This window comes from Tupaia chinensis, unplaced genomic scaffold, assembly GCF_000334495.1.
Source record: "Tupaia chinensis unplaced genomic scaffold, TupChi_1.0 Scaffold149501_1, whole genome shotgun sequence".
In the NCBI taxonomy this organism is placed as follows: domain Eukaryota; kingdom Metazoa; phylum Chordata; class Mammalia; order Scandentia; family Tupaiidae; genus Tupaia; species Tupaia belangeri.
The window spans coordinates 199138-219560 of NW_006209345.1; the positions used below are offsets into that span (position 1 = coordinate 199138).

Below are 20423 nucleotides of genomic sequence, written 5' to 3' on the forward strand. Positions count from 1 at the left end.
CAAATGATCAGCATCAAGAATGAAAGTAGGAATGACAATATAGATTCAATAGACACTGGAGGAATAAGGGAATACTGAGAGCACTGTAAGCAACTTACATGAAATACACACATTTTTTAAGATAAGAAATACAAGAGCCACTAAGTAACAGATTCCCTGTACTTTTTAGAACCTGAACTTGTAGTTATATTACGTATCTCTCTCACATAAATCTACCACGCAGTTTTGGTGAATTCTATCAAATACTTATCAAAATAAATAAATAAAAACCCACAACTCTACAAAATAGACTTCATAAAAGAAGAACTGTCCTAACTCATTCTATGAGGTCAACATTATTCTGATAGTAAAACCAAAGCTATTACACGGAAAAAACCCTACAGATCAATATCCCTTATAGACACAGAAGCAAATGGTAGCAAATCAAATCAACATATACTCTATCATAACTGGACTATATGATCCCAAGAACAGATTGATTCAAAATTTTAAAATCAATGAGATTCACTATCAAGAAACAAAATAAGGGAACCAGCAGTTAGCGTAATGGCTATGTTGCTGGACTCCCACATGGTCGACCATGGTTCGCGTCCCGGACCCGGTGGCTTAGAACTCACGCCAGGTGCGTGTGCGTGCGTGCCCAAGATCCCGAGAGGAGAATGGAGGAGAAGCGATTGCGGAGTGACCATTCCCCCTGGGGGGTGATTTCTCGCTTTCTGTCTCTATGTCTCTCTCTGTCTATCTGGCGAGCGCATGCACCCTATAGCAAAAACCTCTCAAAAAAAAAAAAAAAAGAAAAGAAAAAAGAAAAGAAAAGAAAAGAAACAAAATAAGAAAAATCCTAGTATCATCTCAAAAGATGTAGAAAGAAAATTTGACAACATCTCTAGAACTCTTGGGAAGCAAGGTCAATATATGAAAATGAATTGTATTTCCAGATACTACCAATAGATTGGAAACCAAAAACTTTAAAATATTATTTATAAATGTAATCAAAACTCATAAAACCCTTTGGAATAAATCTAACAGAATATGTGAAAAACTGTGCAATGAAAAAGAAGTAACATAATATGTACACACGTATCAGAGAAAGGACTTGCCCTGCTCCAATTGAAGAAAAGGTTGGTTCACAGGAATTCCACAGTTACATGATAGGATACAGAATTTCCTCAGAAATAGTAACTTCAACTACCACCATGTTCTGCTTGAAAGGATGACTTCTAATCGAATTTATTACTTGTTTCAATCAAGCTGGAAGGAATGACTCAAATTCTAATAAGAATGTTCAAATTCTAATGTAAAAAATTGTTTCACTTCCTCTAACCAACCATGAGTAAGAAATATGCCAAACACATATGGGTAATCATTAAGAGAGCTAACAGTATTCACTGTGTTCTTATTTTTATTATTCTTTTTTAAAGAGAGATTTTTGCTATAGGTTGTGTGCACTTAGCTAGAGACACAGAGAAAGTGGAAAGTTACCTCCCTGGGGGCATGGCCATGTCACAATCCCTTCTCCTCCATTCTACTCTTGGGATTTTGGGCACGTTCATGTGCCTGGTATGTTTCAAGCCAGTTTGGTCTGGGACTCAAACCGTGGTCAGCCATGTAGGAGTCTAGGGTCTTAACCATTATGCCACCTGCTAATCCCTCCCTCACTGTGTGTTATGTTTTCAAAACTTACTTCCATAAACCTGTTATTTATACCGTGAATACGTGGCATTTTTCTCTTGCTGGCTGATTATACATTCTTATTTTTTTCCTTTAATTTTGCTAGAAGGCACACATGTGCAAGACAGAGCAAGAGAGAGAGTGAGCAAGTGCGTAACCCCCAGGAGAGATGGCCATCCCACAATCCCTTCTCCGTTCTCCTCTCAGGATTTTGGGCACACAAACCTGGTGTGTTTTATGGGCTGCCAGGTTCAGGACTCAAACCGTGTAGTTGGCCCTGTGAGATCCAACTGCCTAAACTACCATACAACCAGTTGTCCCAGATGATGTTTGTTTTTCTTTTAAGTTTTGCTATAAGGAGAGGAAGAAAGTGAGAAATCACCCCCCCAGGGAGACAGCCATGCTGCAATCCCTTCTCCAGTCTCCTCTCAGGATTCTGTGCATGCATACACACTCTACATGTTTTTCAAACTCCTGGGTCCAAACTCAAACCACACATTCATACGAGATCCAGCTGCCTTAGCCACTGTCACTGGGCTGGCCCCAAATTATGTATTCGTAAATGGGCACAAGAAGCAAAGAAACGGTCTTAATAGAAAACTGCATGGAAGCAGAATCCTACTTATTGTTCACTATTTTACTCTATATACTCTTTCATACTTCTGAAATGGCTAATGTAAACTTCTGGAAGGATCAGGCTCAGTCCCTCTTCTCCTAGTTAGCCTTCTGAAAATAAAGCATGCAGAGGGCCTCAGGGTCAGGGAGCAGACACCTACTACACAGCATTTATGTCCATTATTAAAGTGTTCACATACACAATCTGTAAATGTGAGCTCCAGATGGCAGGGACTGAGGCTGTCCGGCCCAATGGTGGGCTCCTGGCAAGAGAGCACATCTGCACGCAGCCAGCACTCTTACTAGATGTTCAGTGACAGTATAAATGGTTTTGATGTCCCCCCCCATCGAGTACCCAGGGGCAGCTCCGATTTCCCCTTGGCCTTAGAGCTAGCAGCTGGGTAACACAGCATGGGGCAGGTATACTGCGAGACTTCTGCCCTCAGCAGCACATGGCAGGTTCATCTGGAAGAGGGGACGATGGAAAAGTGACATGAACTAACTCAAGCATCCTCAGCATAGCCACTCTTGCTTGTATTTCCACTACAAAGAGCAAGTATGAAGCTTATTTGATTTATACTTTACATCTCTGACAGATAATTTAACACTGAAGTGCTGACGAAGTTCTGCTTCTTAGTGTAAAATACACTGACATTTAAGTAATTATGAAATGTACTGTTTTATTTACTGATGGGCATTATTGGTTCTATAAAGCAATATCTAACTAGGGTAAGTAATTAATGAAGTTTTCTTATCTGGAGGAGAGGAACAAAATGCTTCAGTTTGGAGGGGAGGGACCCAACAGAATCATATTATACCTACTCTTGTTTAAAAAAAGAAAGCAAAAAGGGAATCAGATATATGTTAGGAGTACAATAAAACAGTTGTTACAGTCATCACCCTGTAACCAGGAAAATTCCGATTGAAAGTTTTGAGTTTTTTCAGATACACAATGATTCTTCTAAGGCCCCTAAACATTATGTCTTTAGTGAGACTCTCAGGAAAAGCTAGCCTTCCCATGCCTTGGAGCTGCAGTTGGTTACTGAGACGTGCAGCATGGCATTCAGCCACGCTAGTGTAACTGCAGGAAGGACCTGTTACTTAATCAAGATGTTTGAACATAAACGCTTCAAAACAACTGGGACAGAGTTTTTTGTGAGTTGGAGAACTGGGGAGCTAAAAATTGGAATACACATTAAGAAGAGGTATGGCTTAATTTCTGAGAAGTCCATTAGTTAAGAAAACCTTTAAAGCAATATAGTATTAGGAAAGTACTGAGTAAAATACTGACACAAAGACAAAGGAAAAGTTACCATGCTAACTTTTGTGTTTAGAAATGTATTATTATTTCCCAAGTTGGCTCCATGGCCTGGTGGCTAAGAGAGCTGAATCCCACATGGCTAACCAGTTAGAATTCTGGCCCCAAAAGCTCTGAAAGACATGCCAGCCTCTGTCCTGTATGCCCCAAATCCCGACAGATGGGCAGACAGAGGAGAAGGGATTGCAGTGTAACAATGCTCAAGTGGGGGAGCTTTCTCCTTCTTCCTGTCTCAAGAATACACCTTCTGGCAAATTAAAAAATATAAATACAGTTTCTACAGCAGTAGATCTTATAACCAGTTACCCCACAAAGGAGTTAAATATAGAATCTCAGGAGTTACCTAAGCCATAGGACTTTATATAAAAGGTTGTATGTTAAACAAAGCAACCTATGTAAATTAAAAGTAACTACCATGGCTCCATGAGGAATATTCAAAATTGTCCATGAGACGTATTCTTTAATCCTATGCTTTGACTGACTAATGCTTCCAAATCATTAACAATAATCTAAATAAATTTAGATGCTAAAAACATCAAGAAAAGTAAATTATAAAATTTCATACTCCAAATGCTTTCTGTTGCTGTACATACAGTGAAGAATATATTATAGAAAGACTCCAACCTGAGCCCAGCTTCCCTCCTCATCTTCCTGATGTTACGTGGTTAGGAATGCAAAAGAACATAACTATTAGTATTGGTGAGCTTAGAAATGCAAGCAAATTAACTTTGTAGGGAAGGTGCAGCTTAACAGTGAGGAAGTTCAAAATATCAAAGCATCATGCAAAACTCATGCAGAATCAACAATCCCAATTTCTCATGCAAGGAGTAGACACTTCCCATGCCAAGCACATCCATAAGAAGAGAAGATTGGGTTAAACAATCACATGGGGGCTGAACTGCAGTCTCTCCCAAAGGGGAGCTGAATTAAATCTATTCTAAATGGAGTGAGTCTACCAACTTTAAGTTCCTGGGGAAAAAAATCTAAAATAAAATTAAGTATAAATTATACATTGTACATTAAGCTAATAGCTATAAGACTTATTTATTCAGAACAATTAAATGCAAAATAACATCTCTGTGTCCAACAAAAGGGCACAGAGCCCCAGTGGTCTCAGGTGGAAGGCGCGCTGCGAGGAGCACAGGCTGTGGTGTGTGACTAACCGTTTGCGGCGTGGCTGCGAGCGTTTCCATCTCTTCGTGTGTTAACCAGACATTTCCTGTGGTCTAAGGTGACCCCAGTGCACCAACCACATCCAGGGCAAGGGAAGCAGTGACAAAGAGGAGAGGGGCACACGCATAAGCCACAGGCACAAGAAGGAGCCTTGGAGGCAAAGGCTCTCTTCTCCTGTTTCATTTCAGATGCCCATACAGAAAATCAGAGAACATCAGCTCAAGCTCCTCCCCTTTTATGAACAGCCACACCCTATTAACACCATGTTGTCAGTACCACCAGGAGAACAGCACAGGACTTCCAGAGCTGTGGATGTCATGCTTACCCTCAAGGCAGGTGAAATATAAAGAGAAGAAAACACATTCTGTACTTCTGAAAATTCCCCAAAATAATTCTCAAGTAATTATTGGTTGAAACTGTCTTACCCAAAGACAAACAACTAAGAACACAGCACAGAACTACTTGGGCTATTGTGAGACTATTTGCAGCAATGCTCCAAAGTGGGGAGGCCACTCTGCCTGGACAACCAAAAGCCAGGAAAAACTGAAGAGGCAGGGAGCAGGGCTCAGTGAGTCACGGAGGGCTGAGCAATGTCAATATGCTGAAAACAACAGGGTCGTGTGACCCATGGGGCCAGACGAGACAGGTGGCTGCCCTGCCGGTGCACTCCAAGCTCCTCGAGGGAGCAGATTTCATCCTTCCGCTTGACAGTGCGGAGAGTGTGCCTTCCGTGAGGTATGTTCTTCATCACTACACCTGCAAAACCCAAGTAGCACCTCCATTTCTAGAAAGGCTACTCAAATGTGAAACACCTGGGGACAGATCAGGTACTGTTTACAGAGCATTCTGCCAGGAAAAGAACTCTGCGAAATAGGTAAGAACAAGGAGGTTATTGTTCATTACCACAGTTTTTTCACTAAGGAAAAAAAAATGAAAAAAAAAAAAAAAACCTAAAAACATTTTTGGTAAACTAACTGTAAGGTCTGAATCACATTCTTGACCTGCTGCTCAGAGCAGTATGTCTACAAGATGCTTAATCTTTTAACAAGTGTTTGTTTTCTCTCCAGGCTGGACCAACAGCAGAGGATGGGAATGCAATTCATGTAAAAAAGTCAGAACTTCATAAATTAGGACTCAGGCTGCCCTTTAACTCTCAATAACCATCACTGTTTATGACAATAGTTTTTAACTTTTTCAACTAAAAGAACATTTTCAAGGTCTTTCCAGGACTTCTCACATGGAGAAAAGCTGCAGAGCACGGACAATGCTTGGTGAGCATTTGCAGATTACAAACTGCTTAAAATCCTGAGCTCCCAGCTCCTCAAATGGAAAGCACCTAAAAACCACACAAGCCAAATGGCAAAGCACTGGTTATGATGCAACCAGGAATCTCATCATCTTTATCTTTTTTTTCCTTTAGTTTCTGTTTTTAAAAAAAAGTCCCCAAACTGGGATTATGGAGAAGAGAGAATTCTTTAGGGGCTAGTTTTGATGACTGGATGACAACCATCCCCTCCTGATATGTCCTCTGTATCGACATGGATGTTTTAAGGTGACTCATAGAGCCAGTTCTCTGCAATAGACAAAAACATTTCACTCCTTAGATTCCTTCTCACACGTGAAATGATATGGATGAATTCAAGAACAGAATGTTGAGTGAAAGCCAGACCTAAGACAGTAAAGACTGTAAGATCCCACTTATCTAAAGTTCTGAACACAGCAGTCTGTGGCATCAGGGCCGGGGAAGGAACAGTGGCTCAGAGGAGCACCGGGGGCACCCAGGGGCTGGCCACATCTGTTTCCCATTGTGGGTGCTGACCATACTGGAGGTTCGGATTTTACAAAGTAATTTCACTGTTATATGCAGTATTTCACTAGTATTATATTTCGATAAAATTTAATAATACTTACACTATAGTTTGTTTAGTAAAGATCCTTAGGTATAGTGCAAATGCTAATCACTTATTTAGGTCTTAAAAATTTCTGAAGACAGGATCATCCTTTGTCTCAGCCTCTCGGCTGGGACTACAGGCATGTGCTACCACGCTCGATTCTTTTTCAGACAGGGTGTCGCTTGGCCAGACAGCTTAGAGCTTGCCATCACCCTGTCTCAGCCTCCCGGAAACGCAGGGACTACAGGCCCACGCCATTTTCCCCAGACTTTAGGTTGCAATGGTCATTGAACCCAGGCCTATGTGGTCCCAACCTGTGGAGCACAGTGTTTTAGCAGCACAGGCCACTCTGCCTAGAACTTCTCATTCAGTTTGAACCATGAAAGAGGAAATTAAATTTTAAGGTTAAGCATAAAGTGTATATGTAAATGTGATTCCTTTCTTCAAGAACCCTTTAGACCGATGTGACTGATAAATTCATAATCAAATTTGTGATGATTACTGTTCGACCAAAATAAAACTTCACATTTTATATTATGATGCCATTCTACCCAAGCTCTTATAAAGTCATTTAATAGTTTCTGCTGACCATCCAATTCCTACAAATGAAAAGTTCTTTATGAGAACCACACAAGGTGTGTTTATAAAGAATTGAAAAGCAACATGAACAGGGGCTATGCTACTTTCAGAGAGGCTTCCCTCTTCCCAAAGGATAAAGGGATTTCTCTGCACATACCGTCCGTGAGGTGGGCGGGGCGGAAGGGCTGGTCAGCGACATAATCTCCTGAATGGCCAGCCGCAGCTTCAGCCTGTGCAGGGGGTTGCTAATGCCAATCTCCCGCTGGATCTCTGTGTCAGAGAGGGCTGACATGATGGCCCCACTCTTCACGTTTGCTCGGCAAGCAGCTACGTACCAGGCTGGCATCCCCACCCAGAGCTGGGGACAGGAAGCAGGAAGGCCAGAACATTAGGTGTGGTCAATACATTTGCATAAGCATTTGACTAGGTGTTAGAAGGACATACCTCCAGCCAAACCACAACTGTTGGCCCATCCCACTGGGCAAAAGGTAAGCCTTGTCTCCGGGCTTCCTCAAGCAATTCATGCCTACAATTAAGAAGACATTCAAAATTAAATTAATCACTGTTACGTACATATATAAAACAAGCTAAAAGAGTGTTCTCTTGAATAGTTTCAAAGCACAGCAGTATTTATTCGCAGGACTGTCCTTACTTATCTACAGTTTTAATATTACCCACACTATCCATTTAATTCTGATTTTATATACTCTACACAACAGCAGAATGAGGAAATACTGACTTCTCTAATTCTCATAGAATAGCCATCTCCTTACAGAATTATAAAACTATTATCAATTTAAAAAATACCATTAGAGTCCTTATATCCAAGGTAGTACATAATCACTCCTTTTCCCACCCCCACCCCCACCCCGATTTTTGCCATAAGAGTCATGCACTTGGAGAGAGACAGAGAGTGGGAAGGTGAGAAATCACTTCCAAGTGAGGATGACCATGCTACAATCCCTTCTCCTTCATTCCTCTCTTGGGACTTTGAGTACGCACGCACACACAGCCAGTGTGATGTTCAAGCTGCAAGGTCTGTGACTTGAAATGTGGTAGGCCATGTGAAAGTCTAGCACTTTAACCACCATGCCACCTGCTGGCCCCATAGTCAACACTTATTAATACTTTTAAGAGAGATTTTTGCTAGAGGGTACGTGTGCTTGCCAGAGCGACAGAGAAAGACAGAGAGAGAGAGTGAGAAATCACCTCAGGGGTTGGGGGGTGAAGGAGATGGCCACACCACAATCCTTTCTACTTCATTCTCCTCTTGGGATTTTGGGCACATACACATACCTGGTGTGAGTTTCAAGCCTTTCAGTTCAGGACTCAAAATGCAGTTGGGCACATGAGAGTTCAACACCTTAACCACCATGCCACCTGCTGGCTGGGCCCATAATCACCACTTTTTAAATGTGTAGGAAAAATATTGACGAAAAGATCACATCTAAATCTGAACTAAGGAGTCTATCTCTGTGAGACTCTAAAAATACTTAGTATTGGGGCTGGTAGATGGCATGGTGGTCAAGGTGCTGGACTCCCACATCTGACCACAGATCGAGTCCCAGACCTGATGGCTTGATTTCTCACTTTCCCTCTCCCTCTGGTCAAGTATGTATGTATGTATGTATGTATGTATGTATATATGTATGAATGAATGAATAAATAAATAAATATTATATAATTATTTTAAAAACATATTCAGCATTTCACTAAAAAGAAAACTGCAGGGACCAGCAGTTAGCGTAATGGCTATGTTGCTGGACTCCCACATAGCTGACCGTGGTTCGAGTCCCGGATCCGGTGGCTTAAACTCATGCCGGGCGCGTGTGCGTGCATGCCCAAGATCCCGAAAGGAGAACGGAGGAGAAGGGACTGCGGTGTGGCCATCCCCCCTGGGGGGTGATTTCTCGCTTTCTGTCTCTCTGTCTCTGTCTGTCTGGCGAGCACACGCGCCTTATAGCAAAAACCTCTCCAAAAAAAGAAAAAAAGAAAATTGCAGCTTTTTTTTTTCCTTTTAGGTTTCTGCAATTGGGCATGTGCCCTCGCTAGGGAGAGACAGAGACATACAATGAGGAAAAGTGAGAAATTGTGCCCCCCTTCCCCCACAAGGAGGCATGGCCATGCTGTAACCCCTTCTCTTCCATTCTCCTCTCAGGAATTCTGGGCAAGCACACACATGTGCTTGGCTTGATCTTTAAGCCATTGGGCCTGAGACTTGATCTGCAGTGGTCCATAAAGGAACCCAGAACCTTAACCACCATGCCACCCTCTGGTGCCCAAAAAATAAGCAGATTTTTTAACCCCGATCTAATGTAACAAGAAAGTAATGGATGGTCACTTCTATTCTACAGTGCTACTTAGCTAAATAGGTATTTACAAATTAAGTCACTGGGTCATCAACTTGTGGCTTCCTCGTCAGAAAGTCTGAAATTCCAACAATTTTCTCAGCACAGAGCAGCTATCTAATGTAGAAACTGACAGGAACAAGCAAGAGTGAGTCCTAGACACACGTTCCTTTATACGATCAGAAACAACTACCACATGGCTGACTGCGGTTGGTGTCCTGGACCTGATGGCTTGCTTTCTCACTTTCTCTCTCTCACTCTCGCTCTCCCTCTGTCCCTCTCTGCTCAAATTAAAATGAATAGATAAAGTTAAATTAAATAATCTAAAAAAGAAACAATTTGTCCAAAATATCGATATAATTAAAAAAAAAAAAAAAAGAAACATTTTGAACACCCAAGTCACAATTTTAGCGTATCAGCATCTTTAAAAATGAATGTCTAGGGAACCAGCAGTTAGCGTAATGGCTATGTTGCTGGACTCCCATGTGGTCGACTGCGGTTCGAGTCCTGGACCCGGTGGCTTAAACTCACGCCGGGTGCATGTGCATGCGTACCCAAGATCCCAAGAGGAGAAAGGAGGAGAAGGGATTGCGGCATGGCCACCCCCTCTGGTGGGTGATTTCTCGCTTTCTGTCTTTCTGTCTCTCTCTGTCTGGCAATTCCATGCACCATATAGCAAAAAGCCTCTCCAAAAAAAAAAAAAAGATTAAAAAAAAAGTGTGTCTGGGACCAGCAGTTGGTATAATGGCTGTGTCGCTGAACTCCCATGTAGCTGACTGTGGTTCAAGTCCCGGACCTGGTGGCTCGGACTCATGCCAGGCGTGTGTGCGTGCATGCCCAAGATCCCAAGAGGAGAGAATGGAGGAGAAAGGATTGCCGTGTGGCCATCCCCCCTGGGGGGTGATTTCTCGCTTTCTAAGTCTCTGTCTTTGTCTTTCTGGTGAGCGCACGCACCCTATAGCAAAAACCTCTCCAGAAAGAATGGGTGTCTAACATAGTTATGTAGAGATAACACTAAAAGGGGACCAGCAGTTGGCACAATGGCTATGCCACTGGACTTCCATGTAGTCGACCGTGATTCGAATCCCAGACCCAGTGGCTTAAACTCACACTGGGCGCATGTGTGCGCATGCCCAAGATAAGATTCCGAGGGGAGAATGGAGGAAAATGGATTGTGGTGTGGCTATCCCCCTTGAGGGGTGATTTCTCGCTCTCTGTCTCTCCAGTGAGTGCACACACCCTACGGCAAAAATCTCTCTCTCAAAAAAAAAAAAGGAGATAACACTAAAAGCCTGGTGCTCCTCATCCTAATTCTCAAGTGCTTACATACAGGGCTTTTGAAAACAGACTCTTTTAAGAAGTGAGAAGCCTAGGAGAGAAGATGGTATCAGAACAGGGAGAACAGGTACATTCAGTGTGCACTCACGGATATCCTCAAGGCATTTTGAAATTCCTAGATCATTTGAAATGGTTATTTTTCTATAATTTCTGTAGAACATACAATAGAACCTTTTATTTCTAAAGGTATATATGGGTTCTTCAATAAGCTTAAAATAGTGGTAGATTTTTCTTAGGAAAGTAAAGTTCATATACAATTGAAGTTCATCTTCCTAAACAAAGTGTTTCACAAAACAAATCTGAAATAAGTGTTTCTTAAATCAATGTTAAGTTTCTAAGGGATGATCATAAATACAACTACCTAGGTATAATTATACCAGAGAACACAACGAATGTTTCAGCATCTCAAGTAAAAGATAAAATTTCCTAATTAAAATACACAAAGCTATTGATAAATTTTAAAAGAAACTATGGGAACCAGCAGATGGCCTAATGGTTATATTGCTTGACTCCCACGTACTTGACCCCAGTTTGAGTCCTGGACCTGGTGGCTTAAATCTCACGCCAGGCATGTGTGCCCAAAATCCCAAGAGGAGAATGGAGGGGAAAGGATTGCGGCATGGCCTTCCCCCCAGGGGGTGATTTCTGGCTTTCTGTCTCTCTGACAAGCACACGTGCCCTGCAGCAAAAATATTTCTCTTAAAAAAAAAAAAAAAAAAAGAGGGAACCAGAAGTTAGTATAATGGATAATGTGGTGGACTCCCACGTAGTCGACTGTGGTTCACGTCCCGGACCCGGTGGCTTAAAACTCACGCCAGGCGCATGTGCGTGTGTGCCCAAGATCCCGAGAGGAGAATGGATTGCAGTGTGACCATCCCCTCTGGGGGGTGATTTCTCGCTTTCTGTCTCTATGTCTCTGTCTGTCTGGCGAGCGCACGCGCCCTATAGCAAAAATCTCTCTCAAAAAAAAAAAAAGAAGAAGAGACCGTGACCACAGAAACTGTGATCATCTCAACGTGAGGCAGTGGGTAGGCTCGCACGATGCCAGCACTGCACGGAGTGCTGAGAGGGGAAGAAGGGTCTCACGGGGCAGGAATCATCAATGGGCTAATCTAAATCTGATTTTCTGTTCCCTTAAGACAAATTCTTCTTAAAGACAGCTGTGGTATCTTATTTAAATACTCGAGTAAGCTACAAGTAGAAGCACATATAATTCCTTGACAGACCAATCAATCCCAGTAAAAGACCTGAACTCCAACAGCATGGTGAAGTGCTAAGCCCTTGAGTGTCTGTAGCCTGGCCAAAAAGGGGACTTCACTGCTATCAGGTCAGGAGGGCTTCCTGTGTTCACCTTGAAGCATCCTGACAACAAAACCACACCACCTGCTAGCTCCGAAAGAGAACATTTTAAAAACAGCAAGCACCACCACACTTGGGACACCACACTTGTGAGGCTAGAAGCTACCTGGGAGGGAGGCCTGGGCTCAACTCTTGGGTCAACCTGAACAACCAGGCATGGTTAGGCATGCCTGTAATCCTACCTCAACGGAAGGCCAGGGGCAGGAAGATTGTGACACAGCAAGACCTTGCCAGAGATACTAAGTTTGTGTGTGTGTGTGTATGTGTGTGTGTGTGTGTGTGTGTGCGTGTGTCTGTCTTTCATGAAGGGGGAGAGGGAAACAAGGTTACTTAAAGAGTTTCCATAATCTCCAGGAATTCTACCAGTACCACGGAGACATTGTCAAAGCTGGTGAGCAGGAGTGTGGTCTGATCGATGACACTAGACCTCCACCAGTGGATTCATTACCAGATGTGCTCACCAAGCTCTTTTAGTATCTTTCATAAATCATGAAATCATCTCATCCAATCTTACCAGGTTCTTAAAAATTCTCTGTAAGTGAAAGCATTTGCCTCTGTACATTTAGCAGGTTAAATCAGAGGTTAATAAAAAGAAAATTCTTCTGAGAAATGTGTTTTGATGCCTAAATCAAGAATGCTGTACTGGCCTGGCTGCATGGCTTGGTGGCTAAGGGAGCCAGATCCCCCATGACTGATAAATAGTGTAGTTTGAATCCCAGCCCTGGCACCTTGAAAAGCACGTCAGGTGCATGTGTGTGCATGCCCCAAATCGTGACAGGGTGAAGAAATGGAAGAAAAAGAATTGTGGCATGATCATACACCACTGGGAGTTGCTTTCTCCCTTTCTATCTCTTATTCTCTGTCTGGCGAGCACATGTGTACTCTGGAAAATTAAAAAAAAAAAAAGGGCCGTAAGTGTTAAATTCACACAACATATTTTCTAGATAACTCAATTTTTTCATATTTATTAATAGAGAATTTTTCCTAAAGTCAATTTTATCTCAGGGTAACTAACGGAAATGAAACTGTCCACTGTAGACACACAAATAACAACTATACTTTGAAAATTTCCCCATTAACTGACTAGTGCATTTCAAATTTTATGTGTGTATCCGTGCAGAACATAAAGTAGTTAAGGCCCACTTCTAGACACTCACAGCTGCTGAGAGCCCAAAGCATAACCCTGAGGGCCGTATCTCTAGGTCGTGCCCCACATACAATTGGCATGAACTTATCACATGCGTGGCAAACAACTCAACGGCTGTCCTCATACATTCAAATGCTCAAACATCCCTCCCGAAGGTTACAAAAGAAAAAATTAGTTAAAAACCAGAGTAAACCATTTTGGGCGATTTTTTTCCCTCTTATATGAAATACAAACTTCTAGAGGTTAGGGAGAGGGGGTTGGAGGACAAGCTGCACTGTCACAAACCTTACTGTTTTTATTACAATTAGAAAAATGATACAAAATAGAACATATCAGCAAAATCTAAGGGATAAAATTTTCCTAGTATGGTTCCAGGAAGCAAAAAGCCTAGTTGTACTATTAGGATTCACGTTGCCAAATGGCAATTACCCAAGTTATTTTAAAATATTTCTACAGAGAAAGATAGCACTGTTCAAATCAGATCCTGCTGTTAAGTGGGTTCTATAAATTTTCATTTACGGAGACTCCAAAGGCTGCTATTGTTAGTAAAACAGAATTTCACCTGAAATCAGTGATATGCCAGTCAAGATACTAATCTTATGGCTTCTAGGAGGAGAATAAAATGAAGATTCACAACAAAAAACAACTGGCAACTCTAGAGGCCACAGACAAGCTGGCCCCTGTGGAGAGCGTCAGCATGAGCTCAGTGAGGCCCTGACCTCTAGCAGAAAGTGTCACTATGGCCTTGGTGGGGCCCTGGTCTTCACCTCCAGGAGGGAAGGTTGCCATGTGCACAGTGTGGTCCTAGGGGCCAAGGCATTTGGGCCCAGAATTCCAGAGGAATGTTGGTTTCTCGAGGCACATCAGGGTGGCCAAATGATCTTCCCCACGGACAGCTCCATCACAGACTGTTTCAAGGCTACCATCTAATCACTGGCTTTTGATCTTCTTCCCCATTCTCAAGTTCAGTTATTATTTCATAGACTATATAAACAGCATATTTTATTGCAGAAGTGGGTTTAGTTTCATTTTTCATGTCAGTTCCCTGGGATATTGCCTCAACTTAGCTGTTCATCTACTCAACTCTAGCTTTGTATATAATCAACCAACATGCCACTCGTCTGCCTCAGAGAAGACCCAGAGATGCTGCACACGCGATTCCTTTGTGCTCTTGCCTGGGCATCACAATGCCTGTGCTCCTTTGCTGAAACCCATTCCAAGTATTATTACTTATTTTCAGAGTCAAGATTTAGTTTAGAATTAAAATGTAATAAGTAGATTTAATATATTATAGAATCTAGAGTCTGTTTAAGATAAAAGCATAAAACCAAAAAATAAAAAGATGCAACATAGTCATTATGTCCAGACAGATCACCATAGGAACAGCAACTTCTGAATGCTGGCAAGCAACAGTCACTGCAGTGGCCACCGTCATGGCTTGTTTCCAACTTCTTGGCACTCTTTAAAGTGCTTACTACGTATTTTGCCATCTAACATGCACCAAAGTCATACAAGATATGTACTTCTATTACTCCTATATTACACATGCAAAAATTGAAGCGGAGATCCTGAAGTCACAAGGCTCACCTGACAAAAGCCAAGGGGCCAGAATTCACACTCCAATGCTCAGATGGCCAAGCCCAATCCCCACCTACTCTATCTCCTAGCCAGATACCTTTCCAAGATGGACTGGAATTCTCATGTGAGTTCTTTAAAACATGTATTTGGGGAGTGCACAGTAGTTGGCATGGTGGTTAAAACACTAGACTCCTACATGGCCAACCGAGGTTCGGGTACTGGACCTGGTGGCCTGCTTTCTCCCTTTCCTTTTCTCTCGCTCTCTCTCTGGTCAAACTGAAAAATAATAATGGAAAATAAAATTAAACAATTCTTTAAAAAAAATGAATTGGGATTGGCACTGTGGCCTAGTAGTTAAGGGAGCTAGATCTCACATAGTTGACTGTAATTTGAATCTTGGCCACATTGCTGGGCATGTGTAGGGACATGCCCCAAATACCAACAGGGGAGTAAGTGGAAAACAAGGGATTGCAGTATGTCCAGGGCCCACTGGGGAGGTGTTTTCTCCTCTATCTCTCTCATGAATGGAGGTACTCTCTGGCAAAAATAAATAAAAGTGCTAAGTCCTCTAGAAAGCAAGGTTTAATAAAGGCCTTAGGTTACTGTTTTAGAAAATAACACATATACATAGCTAAATATTATGATTAATCATTAAACACTGGTTAAAAATTAGACACATTGACAACTGTTCAGTGAAATGGAGAAATAATAAAAAGCTTACTTTTTTTGAAGTTTACGATTTTTTTCAGCCTGTCCTCCTAATTTGCTAAGCCCCAGGGCATCTTGAGATGAGTTATCCATCTCTGAAATACCAGCTACAAGGAATCAGAAAAGATAAAAAAAAAAAATATGAGAGTAAATCAAGACAGGGAAGTTGTGTGTTTTCATAAGTAGGTGTATGAGAGGTTGCAGGGCTGATTCTATAGGCTAAGTTTCTGATTAGGCAGCCAACACAGGAAAATGCTCCAGACAGTAAACTCGTAGCCATGAGTAGCTGTACCATTACTCAGGTCAAATGAATAGTGACTGCTGCTCTGTGGCTCAGGATGAATGCCTGCGTCGCTTCCGCTTCCTGGAGAAGGTGCAGCTGACATGGTACCAAGTGGGACTTCCCCTCCATACTCTTGAAACCAACCAACCTGGTCCTAAGGATTCCTTGCCAGTTTGCCCGGGTCGACCCTTTTCTTTCTTGCCAAACAAGCGGCCGATAGAGGACTTGATGCCTTTCTTCTTCGGGGCTTTGTGGAGCGAGTCCTGGCTACTGTTACTACTGCTAGGATTACTCACGGGACCATCCTGGGAGCCTGTGGAGCTGAGGAGAGAAAACTGACCTTTACCATGTGCCCTTACCACAACAGAACATTCCGCTTTCATGCACTAGAATGCTTTGCATTTTTAATCCTCATTCTTTAAGCTGCCTAACAAATATCTCAAGTGTCGTTCACATACATTTCCTCCAGATACAGTGCATTATGCCTAATAACGGCAGACTCGCTGTGATGTCAATGTGACAGAGGTCTGTTTCTGGGAAGTGGAGTTACTCTTTGATGTAGGGATCCTCCAGATAGAATCCTGACTCCAAACCACCTGATGCAGAGCCCCAGTGACCCGCCCAGCTCAGGGCATCTCCCAGCTAGTGAGAGCCACTCCTAGGCCAGCCATGTGATGCAGCAATAGAAAGAGCACAGACCTGGGGATCAGAAAAACTGGAGTTTCCACAATCTCCCTGAGTATCACTTTTCTCAGCAATGTTAACTGCCTGCAGGGCTGCTAGAAAGATTAATATACAGGCCCTCCACAGCGAACTGCCTAGTATAGAACAGAAACTCAGAACGGCAGTTTGAGAAAGGATAGTCTATTAGTTGCAGTTTATTGATTTCCTGCAGATAAGCACTTAGTAAATGACAAGGATAATGCAGAGCTCACAAGAAGGCATCTGAGAGGCACCCACAGAGCAGTACTAATTAGACACTGTCACCTGCATGGCAAACTCTCCATCAAGACATTTTTCAAAGTGGTCAATTTGTAGAACCTAAAGAAATAAAGTTTCTCTAAAAATTGTTGATACCATTTAGCTCCTCATTTTCAAACTAATTTTGTACAAACAAATATGCATCTTCTGTTGGATTTCGCTACAGGCCCCAGAGCAGTGGCAGGCTTTCTAGGTAGTACATTTAAATAAACTCAACTGGACTCATTCGGTGCTATGGTTTGAATAATGCTTTGTCCCCCTGAAAGGATCACATTTTGGAATTTGGTCCCCAGTTTAAAGGTGTTGGAAGATGATGACACCTTGGAGAGACAGAGCCTAGTGGGTGGTGACTGGATCATGAAGGTGCTATACTCATGAACAGATAATACTATCTCAGGAAACAGAGTTCAAGCTCTCCTGAGAAAGGCCTAGACTCCGTGAGAGTGGATGGTTATAGAAGGAAGATGGGAGGTCAAACAGTTGTGTAGTGTTAAAACACGATGGTCCTGGGGCCGGCAGGTGGTAGAGTGGTTAAAGGCGCTGGACTCCCACATGGCTGACCACAGTTTGAGTCTCAGATCTGGTGACTTGCTTTCTCACTTTCTTTCTCTCTTTCTCTCTCTCTCTCTCACTCTGTCCCTCTCTGGTTGAATTTAAATAAATAAATAGATAAATAAATAAATAAAAATGACAGCCTGCGTAGCAATCCCTATGGGATGGTTTCCGGCTCATATTCAGAGAGGCTGACCACAGTTTGAGTCTCAGATCTGGTGACTTGCTTTCTCACTTTCTTTCTCTCTTTCTCTCTCTCTCTCTCACTCTGTCCCTCTCTGGTTGAATTTAAATAAATAAATAGATAAATAAATAAATAAAAATGACAGCCTGCGTAGCAATCCCTATGGGATGGTTTCCGGCTCATATTCAGAGATCTTCTTGAGTAAACTGGGCACACATGTGCCCATGATCTAGGGTAAGCTGAAGGCTAGGGGACTGTGGTGCTGGGACCCTACTAAGAGTGCTGTCTCCTTGTCTCCTCTTGAAAGAAAAAAAAGAAACTTAAAAAAATTTAAAAAGGAAGATGGCTAGTCTCTCTGCAGATGCCTGCCACCCTCTCTGCTTATCAGTCCCACTGTGACATAACTAGCTTGATGCCAGCCCCACGCTTTTGGACTTTTCAGCCACCAGAATCATGAGCCAAATAAACCTCTATTCTTCCTAAATCACCTAATCTCAGGTATGTCTGCTAGTAACACAAAACAAATTAAGACAACTGGTAATCCTTTAAAATCATCGTTATGTTTTTTTCAAGAAAAGATCAATAGCATCTTAAAAACTGAAAACTCTCTCAAAGATCAGTATGTTTTTACACAGGGCAGCTGGCAGCTAAGCCCCTGTTCCTTACTTTCTTATGTCCCTGATGTCCTCGTGGCTGACCGTATGCAAGGCCCCTTTATGCAGCCTGTCTAGACGAAGGGACCTCGGGGAAGAAGGGGGTGAGGTTTCACATTTTATCGTTGTCTTGTCATCTCGTACCTCTTCTCTGGAGGCTGGCAACTGAGGGACAAGATAAATGCAAGGTTAATTAACAGTAAATTTTTTTTAAAAAAACACATAGGTTTCATAACCACATACTTATTTGAAAATCTAGTAGCAATGCTTTCTATAAGATAAAGTCTTGTTTGAGTCTGATGCCATTCTGAAGGACTGTCTTGACCTTGAGAAGCAGGAGCATATGGCCTCATGAACACAGGCCTGTCAAACTCCTGCTGCCTCCACATGGAGGAGCACAGGGGCCTGAGCAGGAGGCAGGGACACCCCCTGGCCTCCTCTGCACAGCCCATTGCTCTGCCCTCCCTAGAATCCAAGGCGCATCCTGAAGACAATCACCAGAGGGAGTAGCAGAGTTCTGAACAATGCCTGTAGACTACATCAACTGTAAACAGCATTAACTCTCACTGATGAAGGGCTGATGACAGCCATGTTCATCTCCTGATGTCATTCAAAAGGGACACTAATAAGGACAGAAACCTCTTGTGCAAAACTATTTGTTTGGGGGTTAAAAAAAAAAAAAAAAAACCAACAACCACACACACAGGTAATAGCTTGAACCATGACCCAAATACATGTGTACAGCTTGTATTTCTCATTGTGTGGACTGGACACTACAAGCTGAAGCACTTATGTGTAGTTCAACAACCTACATGATTTTACCCCTAGGTTTATCATTAAAAGATGATTTCTCTAAGCCAGCAGGTGACGTGGTGATTAAGGTCATGGACTCCCATATGGTCGATTGTGGTTCGAGTCCTGGATTTGGCGGCTTGAAAATCATGCTGGGCATGTGTGCATGCATGCCCAAAATCCCAAGAAGAGGCTGGAAGAGAAGAGATGGCTGTATGGTCATCCCTCTGCAAGAGTGATTTCTCACTTTCCATCTATCTGTCTTTGATTCTCTGTGGCAAGTGCACGCACCCTATGGCAGAAACCTTAAAAAAACGATGATCTCTTCCAGACTCCAAGTTCTTCTTTTTGCCTGAAACGTGAGCATGTGCAGGTGCTGAGGAAAGCACAGTGGTGCTTACTGTGAGCAGACGAACCTTTTCAGGGTCCAGGCATGTCTCACCCACAATTTGTGTTTCTGGTTTTGAAGTAAGACTGGGTTTCATGAAACGCACATAGAAGCAGTCATATAAACAATAAGACCTAACTATTGGTTTCTGCACTGTAAAAAGAATTGTGTGAAGGACCTGCTCTCACTGCAGCCTGACCAGAGCTCCCTGAAAACCAAATGGATTAGTACAAAATGGAGCTGAACTCAGTTAGGGTGTAATCTTTTTTCCCCCCCCTTCCAGTTTTTGCTACAGTGTGTCTGCATACACTCCTGGGTTAACTCTCATAAGGAACACGGATCCTGGAAGTCTCCAGGCAGCACACTTAAGTCATTAGGGAACAACGAGACCAGGGTATCATGCTAGAGTGTAAATTACAATATGATGCCTCCTTTGCTGAGAAAGTCTTGCTATCAAAAATCCCCCAGAAACAAAACAAAAGAAATACACGATATGAATCGGCTGACCTGAGGGTGTGCTTTGGGCCTTCTTGCTGGTAAGTTCCTTATCTCTGTGTACACGGGCACAGGCCTGTGGCTACCTTAAGCAGTGCTAGTCCATCATTATGCTCATGTAACAGGAGTGCAAACCAAGACACAAAATGAACAAGTAACATACCCAGCTCACAAACTGACCAGTGATAGAACTGAGATTTGCCTCCAGCAGAGCACTTCACACAGCTGCTGACAGCCATATGCTTTTGGCAGGGGGCAAGTGCCTTTACGTATCTTAAAGGCTGGTCTGTGAGTGTACCATCAGGCAGGTTTTAGATGGGGGCACAGCACATGGACCAGAGAGAAAAGGTTTAGAGGCAGAGATGTGGG

General features: G+C 42.6%; 1 protein-coding gene across 6 annotated transcripts in view; it reads right to left on the bottom strand.

Moving 5' to 3' along the window:
* Positions 1–20423, bottom strand: part of PPFIA1 (PPFI scaffold protein A1) — a 122458-nt gene that overhangs the window by 18565 nt on the left and 83470 nt on the right. For 4 of the 6 annotated variants that reach the window (XM_014585324.2, XM_027769381.1, XM_027769380.1 and 1 more), the window contains 7 exons: positions 18393–18544; positions 16158–16330; positions 15740–15833; positions 7693–7774; positions 7406–7606; positions 4768–4830; positions 4229–4255 (listed from right to left, as the gene is read on the bottom strand). In XM_014585324.2, coding sequence (XP_014440810.1) covers positions 4229–4255; positions 4768–4830; positions 7406–7606; positions 7693–7774; positions 15740–15833; positions 16158–16330; positions 18393–18544 — 792 coding nt within the window. The remainder of the gene's footprint in view (positions 1–4228; positions 4256–4767; positions 4831–7405; positions 7607–7692; positions 7775–15739; positions 15834–16157; positions 16331–18392; positions 18545–20423) is intronic. The other 2 variants (XM_006171236.3, XM_027769382.1) reach the window with 1 other exon arrangement.